Here is a 10971-nt window from a genome sequence, read left to right on the forward strand (position 1 = left end):
GCGCGCGCGCGTGTGTGTGTACGTGTGTGTTACACGTACGCGTCGTTCTAATTTCTCTTAAGCTTCGGTGCTATATAAATTAGGAGTAGAAAAACTCAATGTTTATGTAGATGGAGCTTTATGCATTATTCATAGTTTCCAGAAATCGTAGAACGCCGACGAAGCAACGCGGAATTTTATTATATGTATATCCGCCATTGCCGCACATATCATAAACCTGTTTGAAATGCCAATTTTCCTATGCACTCTTCACGCTGCGCATAATAATCGGTAAACTCTTTCTTTACGGTATTAACGACGAGGAGCCGGCTGATAAGATTTTATTAACACGCAGGGAATTTTCAAGATGCGCTGCGTACATTTCCGCAAAACGCCGCGAAGGTCGCTCTTCGTATGAATTTTTGTAGCGCTGCGAAGTCATTCAATCACGATTCATAATTAATATTTGCATAATAATTATTAATTCGAAATGTCTATATAACGTCGGAAAATTTATTCGCTATTTACGCTGTACGTGCCCATGCTCGACGCGTCCCTATTGGAAAACATTTCATAATGAGCAACATCAAATTTTAATACCAAGCTGAAATATTTTTACAACATCCAACACCATTTTTATATTTTTCATTATGCATCCACTATGTGTAATTTGTGTCTTGCTTAAATATACTTTCACACGTAGAAATATTTATTTCGTTTATGGCATTATTGTGGCCAACAATTGTTCTGATAATAATGTCTGATAACTTAAATCTTCGTCATTTGCTTGTGCAAATGAACGTATAAGATTATAAAAATTTTTCTTTTTATTTATTAATTTATAGAGAATATTGTGGGTGTCCGGGCTGCCCAGAATTTGGCCAGTTTTCAAAATCCTCCTTTGGACGATTTGGCAATGAAAACTCCCGTGCAAATAAAAAAAGAAAAAAAAATGCAAAGGCCGATGGTACAACAAATATCTGGCGTAACTCCGATGCCGTAGAATTTGTCACCGCGAGCAAACATCATAAATCCGAACGTTCCATATTTATAAGAGGCGAAGCGACCGAGAGGCGCATCGGCGCATCGGAGCATCGGCGCATCAGTGGATCGGTGCATCGTTGTATCGGTGCACGGCGAGCACTCGAAGATGCGAGAGGTGGTTGTCGTCTCTGGGAGCTAATGGGACGCCGCCGACACTCTCCTCTCTTTCGAATCTCTTTGATCCTGACCGAACTTGCCCTTGCTTCTGCCTTCGCGACTCCTGTCCTCCTTCTGCTTCTCCTTGCCCCTCCTTGTTCCTGATTCCACGTCTTGACCTTATCCGCAGCCTCCTCGGGATCTTCATGGTGGTCGCAACTCTCATACGAGTTTGGTCTTGTGGGGAGACGATCCCGCAGAAATGATCAATTTTTGCGTGGAAGCTCGATCATTTGTCAAGTTAGTTCGTACGTTACATACTTTGTCTCGTTATCGTACGACTTCTCGACCATGATTAACATTTTTTCTTTCTCTGCTCCTCGGAACCACTTGTACATACGTTTCCCCGAGACGTATAACGGTGCAACGAGTACTAACGCAAGCATTGAAAAAGGTATACCAGACTATAGTTATATACGTACGTGCAAACTTGGCACATGAAAAAATTTACATATAGTTTTAACGATCATTATATAGTTTATAGCAATAAAGAAATAGTAATAATAGTAGTTCCAATGATGGGGAAAACTTCGAAATATAATCGATGAGAGAATACGATTTGGTTATACTTCACCTTGGCAACCCAGAAATTTTTCACTTTTTACTATATAATCCTGTACATCTCAACGAAAAAATACCAAAAATCGAAATTTTAGGGCGAGGAATTCACCGATTCAAATGTTACGCGTGTTTAAAGTTGAGAAATGACGTAGGCAACAAGTTAATTTTCGTGTTCACAAAATCAGAAACGTGTTATTAAATATGTTAGTACATGAAACGAAATTTTCCGTTACAGTTACAACTTCGTTAATAATTTTTCTGACTGATTCACAATAAAACTTAACAGTATACTAGAAGAAGCAGAGCTAAAGTACTTTACATGTACTGCACGTTGCATATTAAGATATGCTCTTTTAGATACATTTCTCACTTCCAATCATTTTTAATTGACGAGAACAATTACCGACGCTATGAATTCTCGCATAACGGGAGCTGAATCATTCTTGAGGATTAATAAACGTGCCAATTATCGGGGAATAAATTTTCATGCAGATTTAGTTTTTACAACCTGATTGTCAGCGAAAATATTTCAAACGAATCAAATATTTCAAGACGGAATTCCAATATTCTAAATATTCCTAAAATGGAACAGTACTTTAAAAAATGATTGCATCCAATAGAATATTTTATTTTCAAAGTTGTGCGCACACTTTAAAATAAATAGGACTATCTACCTTATTTAACGCTAAACCTACCAAGCACAAAATCTATAAAAGTGAAACGTCTTATAGCAGGGAGAAGATTGAATTTACTTAAATTATATGTGCTTCAAGAAAGAAGTCAATTCAGTAATTTCCCGTCAAACGTTTTTCTAATTTTAATAATTGTGAAATAAAAAACCGGTCATTTTGACCGCGCTAGGTTTAGTGTTTAAATACTATTTTCTCCAGCACTGGTGACATTTGCTACGAACACGTAAAGATCCCCGATCTAATCATTAGAATCGATTAGTGTCGGACTCGTTCTTTATTCCGGTGATTTTGATCCAGGTCAAATTCTCGGCCGTCTCCGGCACATGTGCTTGTTCCGTTCCTGCGCTCTCTCTCTCTCTCTCTCTCTCTCTCTCTCTCTCCTGCTCCTTTTCTCTCTTCTTAAATCTTATCCGTGCACAGTTGAAACCTTTCAGGGTGGCCGTAAATCTCAACCCTTTTCCATGCGCATTTACATCTGGCTGTACGCGCGCGGCGACAAAACGAGAGAAAAAAAGGAAAGCTCATCTGTAAGCTTATCCGCGCTATCGTGTACGCCGTGGATGTTCTTCTTATTTTCCAACCGGTTGGGAAACGTTTCAGGGGTCCCCCGTGTTTTTTTACCGGTTTCAGAGGTAAAATTTCTAGAAGTCGGAAGCCGACGGGGACGCCTCGTTACGTTCCCCTCCTCGTAAAATTATAACATCGCGGCGAAATCACTTTCTACGTGTTAATTGTTTCTTCTTTTACGTCAGCCAAACAAATTTCGACACTCTCCTCTCTGGGAAAAGTTCGTTAACCTTCGTACGGTCGGCATTGAACACCGGTGGGCCGGGTCGTCCGTGACCCTAGAACACCGCGTGTAAAATTATATTTTAAATAGCATAGCAAGACAAAAAACAGTTAACACTAAACCTACCAAGCCTTAAAAGTAACTGATTGAATTTATTTGGACTTTGTGCCGTTCGTGTAATAACACATGCTCTACTAAATATATCTATTTAATCATTTCCCACGAAAGCATCTTTATAATTTCAGTAATTGTAAAAGAAAAATCTGGAACCGGTCATTTTGACCGGCGGTGGTAGGTTTAGTGTTAATTATTGGATAATGAGAAATTGAGTATGCGTCACCGCTTTCGCATTAAACTGGTCAGGCAGTCCTATTTATTTTAAAGTGTGCGTGCAACTAGAGTAACTTTTAATGTGTTTGTTCATAATATTACGTATCTATAATGTTACAAATCTAAGGTGTATCGCTCGAGTTAATCGTATAATCTGTTGAATTTTCTTGCCCTTCGCAGTTTGATATTTAATAAATTGAATTATTCAATGAAATTCATGTAATTAGCTTCATTTAATTCTTTGAGGAAGATATTAGAATGTAGATTGTACGCACTGATAGGAAACAAACACGCGTCACATAAAACAAAATAGATAATCTAAATTAGAGTATTACATGCTTTTTATCTCATCTCTAGCGAAATAAAAATGCTTGTAACGTGTACAGATTTATTTAGTCCAACGTTAATTTTTCCAAATTAATTTACAAAAATAATCTTGAACTTCGACAAACTTCTGTGCTCTCTAACCCATTGTGGAAGACCATGAAATGGTACTTCTAATCGAACTCATTGTAAATGCGAGTGAAAAGAAAATAAACTTATGAAATAGGTTTACGTGCTTCGTGACCATAACTACGACCACGGCTACGTTTATTGGAACGACCACAACTACGGTTACATAATAGTTCGAGATTTAAATATAGCGCCTAAAATCTCGGGCCACACATGATCTCTCCTTACATAAACCCCTAAATAATCTTCATTACTTCTCGTATTTCATTTCTGACGTTTATTGCTCTCTTTAACAAGCCTCTAAGGGATTTATTACACCGGTCACGTAATTCTGTTCCTTTCAATTTAGTTCAAGAAATCACTTTATTATGCATTTATATGCATAATAATGCATATACCTAATAAGAAACTCGAAATAACGAGAACATTGTGCCAATAAATGATTTGTACCAACTATCAGAACGCCCAAAAAATTTTCAAATAACTAGATGTTATTACAAAATCACTATAACACTGTTTACGCACGACATTCTTTTTAAAAATTGCCGACTGCTGTGTAATGCGATGCTATGTAAATGTAACATTTACTCACATTCACAAACATCTTTGCAAATTTCTCAAGCTCAAGCTATCTTTTTTATTCCTGTTGCAGTATTTACGTGATTAAAGCAAAAGTTAGCTCACCTAAAAATCATAAATTCCATAAAATCTTCTATCATATTCCTGAATACAGTGACTCCCACTACTATTCGGACGCTTTTAAAAATCTCATAACTTTGTTAATATTGGACCGTACGACTTGGATTTTTGTTTAAGAAGTTAGCACAATTGGTTTGCTACATAAAGTGAAATAAATTTTTACAAAGATTGCAATTGGTCGAAAGTGCAGAGAAAATACTAAAAGTTGTATTTTGCAACTTTTTTATGTGAAATTTCATCAAAATCAGTCAACGTTGCAATGAATTACAATCATGTTCCAAAATGATCACTAGACTGCGGATCTTTATGCAAAATAAACTTGTCATACATCAATTGCAATCTATAGGAGCTAAGTAAAAATTTATTTTGCTCATTAATCATTTTTATATGTTAAAAATGGTATATCGACATTGTTAAATTCCTTTAACACTTTGAACGCCCAACTAGAAACCCCAAAAATTCCATAAAATCAAAGTAAGTTTATTTAATGAAATAAAAATTGCAAAAAATTAAATGTATGATACTGAGTAATCCTCCAACTTTCTTGCATGTTACAGATCCTAATCAGGTTTAGTACAATGAATCAACGCAAAAATTCATTTTAAAACCTGCACAAATAATTCCGTCACCCACATATGGGTAACGCGGCGACGAACGTGTTAATCTTTTTACTGTTTTGAATTACACCTACTGATTGTTGTCATAGATGCATAAAATCCGCAGTCTAATGATCACAAAAGGGCGAAATTCCCTGACAAGGCCAAAATTCTGTGACTCTCACCCTTAAGCTTTCCTCGTTAAACGTTTGTAGCTCATTGCAACGTTGGCCAATTTGCATGAAATATTCAGAGTATGTACAATTGATACAGTTGTACAAAACGTACTTTTTAAATTTTTAATATAAGCCCGCATAAAAACGTTGCAAAATACAACTTTTAGTACTTTCTCTGCAATTTCGACCAGCAGCAATTTTAATCAAACATTTTCTTCGCGTTACGTAGCGAACCAATTGTTCTAACTTCTCAAAAAAGTTCAGGTAGTATAGTCGAATATTGACAAAGTTATGCGATTTTTACGAGCGTCCGAATATATTAGTAGGGAGATACATTGTACGTATTCGACAAAACTGACGAAGAATAAAAGTCCCGCGAAGGTACAAAGCTATCTATAAAGACGGGCTCTTCGATATCGCGAATGACTAGCATCAAATACAAAGAATGCCCGTGGGACAATATTCGAATAAAATATCCGAGATCGACCGTGGGTGGAGGGGTGGTGGTGGTGGTGGTGGTGGTGGTGTGTACGGAATGACGCGTTGAATAAAAAGGAGAATCAGCGAAATAAATAAAGGAAGAAAAAGCTCCGCTCGGATCGGGGAACAATATTGCGACAGCCGTCAGATTTAGGAGCAGGCAGAAAGGACTGACGTGGATGGCGTACCGAAATTTATCGAACATCTCGCCGGTTCGCCGATAAGGTAGGCGTCTCGGGGCTCTCGGACGCGCCGCGGCGCGCCGCGACGGGGCGCAGAAAAATGCATTGGCGACAAACGAGACGCCGTGGAATCTGCGCCGACTCGATGGTTTCAACCTCGGAAATCTGGGCGGAGTTTCGAGCTACCGAGCTGGACGCGCGCCCGCCCAGCTTCGTCTCCTGTTCGTCCTTCTGTGTTCAACGGGTTTCCCTCTCCCCGATCTTCCCACCCTGGTTCAGGATTTCTTTCACAGCGCATTTGCAACGCGCAAACGCGCGCCTCGACGCTCTGCGCCAAGCCGCGCGCCGGCTATCATTTCAGAATGATGCACCCGGACAGACAGTGCGATGCAGCCACCGTTGCAGCCGCTGCACCGGCGCCGCGCGGCTAACCACCACGTCGATGATAGGTGCCTCCGCGACACGATCCTTCGCTCTTTGTTCTCTCCTTCCGAAGCGACTACTAGACGATACCGGACAGCTCACTCCAGGACTGAAAGATAGTACTTACGTCTCACGGTTTTTCGACTCCTCTACTCGAAACTTGTGCCATTACCGGTTTTCGGCATCATGTGATAAAGTTTAAGTAGTAATGTGTACGACAACTGCCACAAACGTCTTTTTATACCTCTATATTCCTTGATCGAAAACACATAAATAAAAAAAAAATCATTGCGCTAGAACCTCTAGTTGATGAGATATTAGCAAAAATAGGGTTTTCACCCCCAAGTTTGAGAGCTATTTCCGCGGGCATCGGAGGACGCACTTGCCCTAAGGCTTGCCGAACGGGTCTGGTTTAGGAGTATACTCCTAACTTTAGGAGTATAACGAACGGAGTATAAAATTTAGGAGTATAACGGAGTTATACTCGTCAGTGCAGTGCCGAGTCAGGGGCTCGGACAGAGTTTGGTTAAATATAAACATTTATCTTGTCAAACGTGACCACACGAGGCAGTGAAAACATTTACCCCGACAGGCTGGCTGTTTAATATGTTATTTAATAATTAATATTTGTACATCAATAGCATTTAATATCCTGGGTTGCGCGATGTCCTGGGTTGAAGGTTTATTTAAATTATGGCTTCAGGTGGCTTTCTATACAATACAATTGCATCTTTGTGGACATTTCGAACAGAGATGATTTCATGAAAATGGACAGATAATAATTTGGCGGTGAGAAGAGTAGAAAATTTATATTGCCTACTAGATTGTGATAACTTTTGATCACATTTAATAATTTATAAGATAATTCTTCGAGCTTATTTTCTGATGAATTGGTAATTATTATTAATTCTTACTTCATAAAAACAACAAGAATGTATTAATTCAGATTTTGAGAGAATTTTTTATATATGTTCAAAGAAATAAATCTCTCGTGAATAAATTCTTCATAGATACATCCGTACAATCTCAATAATCGGAAATTAAACAATTCGGGGCCGTAGTTTTAATGTGAATGCATGCGATTTTGCAAATCCACGGAATAACGACAAAATTTCGTTCCTAGATTAAAAATTTCTTTCAATCGACGCATTCTGCACTCGAAGTAAGAACGTATTGAATAGATGCGCTTAACGGGCGAGCTCTCCGTGCGCTTTTGTTCTCTGCAACGTGTGAAGGCTCATTGAATCGCATCTCCTCATTTAAATCTCAACGCTCCCCCTTTTTTTTACGAACGAATCTCGCTCTTGAAATAAAAGTCGATGACTGCAATTATTGCGACATGTGTCTGTAGTGGCGGCACGTATGACGCGGCGTCGATCTCGAGAAAAGTCGTTTCGTATCGATGTTCGCTTGAGAAGAGGTTCTGCAACACAATCCATAATTGCTTTCGCAATTTTCCGTGACATTAGATTTGCACTGTATGCCATTCATGTTACAGTATTTCATGTTTTAATAAGTTCCGAACAGCTCAGGTTGCGCAAATATAGCGACCTGTGTGTGTGCGCGCGCGTGTGTGTGTGTGTGTATATAAGTATGTATGTCGTGTGATTAAAGTGTGCAGAATTTTCCTACGCGTCGATAAAACCATCCGCCTTTCGAATGTTATAATTCTCATGTGTTTCGATTTGAAAAATCAGTGTAATGTACAAACTAACCGAAGTTTCTGCTTTTCTGTCAGAAAGTACGAGTTCGCATTGTGTGGGCTGCGGCGGACGAATTCACGACCAATGGATTCTGCGAGTTGCACCAAACTTGGAATGGCACGCGGCTTGTTTAAAATGCGCAGAGTGCCAGCAATTTTTGGACGAGCATTGCACCTGCTTTGTACGGGACGGGAAAACCTACTGCAAACGAGACTATGTCAGGTAACGAGTCATCTACTATACCGTAGCGACGCGACGCGCGACGTGTTTCAATTTCCACATTGAAATTTTATGTTTCTTTTTTCCCTTTCCTGCCTCCTCTTTCCCATTCTGCCAGCTCACGGTGTTAACATTAAACCTACCACGCTCAAAATGATCGGTTTTCTATTTAACAACTGCTGGAATTATAAAAACGTTTCCCTAGAAAATTACGAAATTGACTTCGTTATTTAACACTGACATACCACGTTTAAAATGACCGATTTTCTATTAAACAATTGTTGAAATTATAAAAATGTTTTCGTAGGAAATTACTGAATTGACTTCTTTATTTAAGCACATATTACAATAAAAATCGTGCAAAGTTTAACTAAATTCAATCTTCTCCCTTCTATAAGACGTTTCACTTTTATTTGTTTTGTGCTTGGTAGGTTTTGTCTTAACCATGACCTGGCAAAACAGTAACTACACAATAGGATAAGGGATCAATTATTGTGGGGGTACCAATTACTGTGCCTATATTAACTATACTTATTTCTAAAGCATAATGGATATTAAAAAAGAGATATTCAATTTTTTTCATTAAAATGAGTTAATATATATGTTATATAACTGATTTTTAATATTCGTTATGCTCTAAAGATAAGTATAATTAATATAGGCAGTGTACTTGGTACCCCACAGTAATTGGGTCCCTTACCCTATTACAAGGTACAACTACTGAACGCTGACCGTATCGCAAAGCACAAAACGTAACTTGACACATTTGTTTGAACTGCATTTAAACAGATTGAAATCTATCGAAATTTTCTTTTCTCTTTGAAAAATTGAGTTTTTCGGCCACTGGATCACGGAAAAGAATCTTCGAAAAAAATGATCGACGGATTGTGAAACTAGAGGTTTCCAGCTGTAAAATGAGTCCAAATTTATCGTAGTACGATCATTTTTCACGAAATAATTACGGTTTAAGCAAATGTTCAAGAATCCGGTTTATAGTGTTGATCGGTGAAAGAAAAAAGAATGTCTTGGATCCCACACACACAGGAATATGTAACACAATGTAATGTAATAGCGGTAGCCGATAGCATAAACGCTGATGCGAATTTGAATTTCGAATTCCGTTGGCTCGATCGTAAGAACAAGATCTCGAAGTTCGGACAAATTTACTCGGGGGCGGTTGAGGAACACCCAGACGGGAACGTTCTACCACGGTTGTTTCGACTTTTCGAACAAGACGATAGAAACAACAAACACGCGTCATCGATGTCTCTCGGGCCTGGCGAATCCGTGTCGACCGGATATGCCAGTCTCCTTCTACGTCTTCGGAGGCATTTCGACGTCCGATGGATCAATGCAAATAAACCGCCTGTTCCCGAAGGAAAAATATTTGGCGCAGGTTGCTAGGGGATCGTCTCTCTCGATCGATGCTGCCAGTTTAAAAAGTCCCGTCGTCTTTTTCTATTTTTTTTTTTGTTTTCTTTTTTCTCCTTCGAAGACACACCACTCGTTTCGGATTACGTTGGAAACGGGGCGACGCGCGACGCGACGCGACGCGACGTTTCGGTCTCTCACGAATCTGTGAAACGCGTTTTGCTGCCGTGTACGTTTCGCTGTTTTCTTTTACGGTAGTCGCTGCTACGTTTCCAGATCTGGGTTATACTTATTTATTGCATTTCATAACATTTTAACTGGTGCTTCCAGTTTGTTTTGCGTTTGCTGGAACATGCTGATAACGATAACATGTACAGTGACTCCCGCTAATATCCGGACGATCTTAAAAACCGCATAACTTTGTCAATATTGGACTGTTCTGCTTGTATCTTTTTGAGAAGTTATAACAATTGGTTCGCTACATAACTAGAAAAATATGTTTGATTAAAATTGGAATTGGTCGAAATTGCAGAGAAAGTACTAAAAGTTCTATTTTGCAACTTTTTTGTGCAGGCTTATTGCGATTATCCGTAATTTTCCGTATAATAAATGCTTGGACAAGGAAATTTATTCCACTACTTTCCAGAAATGAATTTTTATAAGTTCAATAATTGTAAAATATAAAACCGGTCATTTGACCGTGGTAGGTTTAGTGTTAAAAATCGCATAACTTTGTCAATATTGGACTATACTACTTGAAGTTCTTTGAGAAGTTAGAACAATTGGATCGCTACATAACGTGAAAAAATGTTTGATGAAAATTGCAATTGGCTTATATTAAGAATTTTAAAAGTACCGTTTGTACATCTGTATCAATTATACATATTCTGAATATTTCATCCAAATCGGTCAACTTTGCAATGAGCTACAAACGTTTAACGATGAAAGTTTAAACTGCGGATTTTATGCATTTATGACAAAAATGAGTAGGTGTAATTCAAAACAGTAAAAAGATTAAAGGAGTTTAACAATGTCGATATACCATTTTTAACATATAAAAATGATTAATGAGCAAAATAAATTTTTACTTAGCTCCTATAGATTGCAATTGATGTAT

At 38.3% G+C, this 10971-nt stretch overlaps 1 protein-coding gene across 1 annotated transcript in view; it reads left to right on the forward strand.

The window, feature by feature from the left end:
* Positions 1 to 10971, forward strand: part of Tup (LIM1_Isl and LIM2_Isl domain-containing protein tup) — a 46766-nt gene that overhangs the window by 24032 nt on the left and 11763 nt on the right. Inside the window, exon 2 of the mRNA XM_076788061.1 lies at positions 8300 to 8486. Coding sequence (XP_076644176.1) covers positions 8300 to 8486 — 187 coding nt within the window. The remainder of the gene's footprint in view (positions 1 to 8299; positions 8487 to 10971) is intronic.

The sequence above is a fragment of the Halictus rubicundus genome, chromosome 5 (genome assembly GCF_050948215.1).
Source record: "Halictus rubicundus isolate RS-2024b chromosome 5, iyHalRubi1_principal, whole genome shotgun sequence".
In the NCBI taxonomy this organism is placed as follows: Eukaryota; Metazoa; Arthropoda; class Insecta; order Hymenoptera; family Halictidae; genus Halictus; species Halictus rubicundus.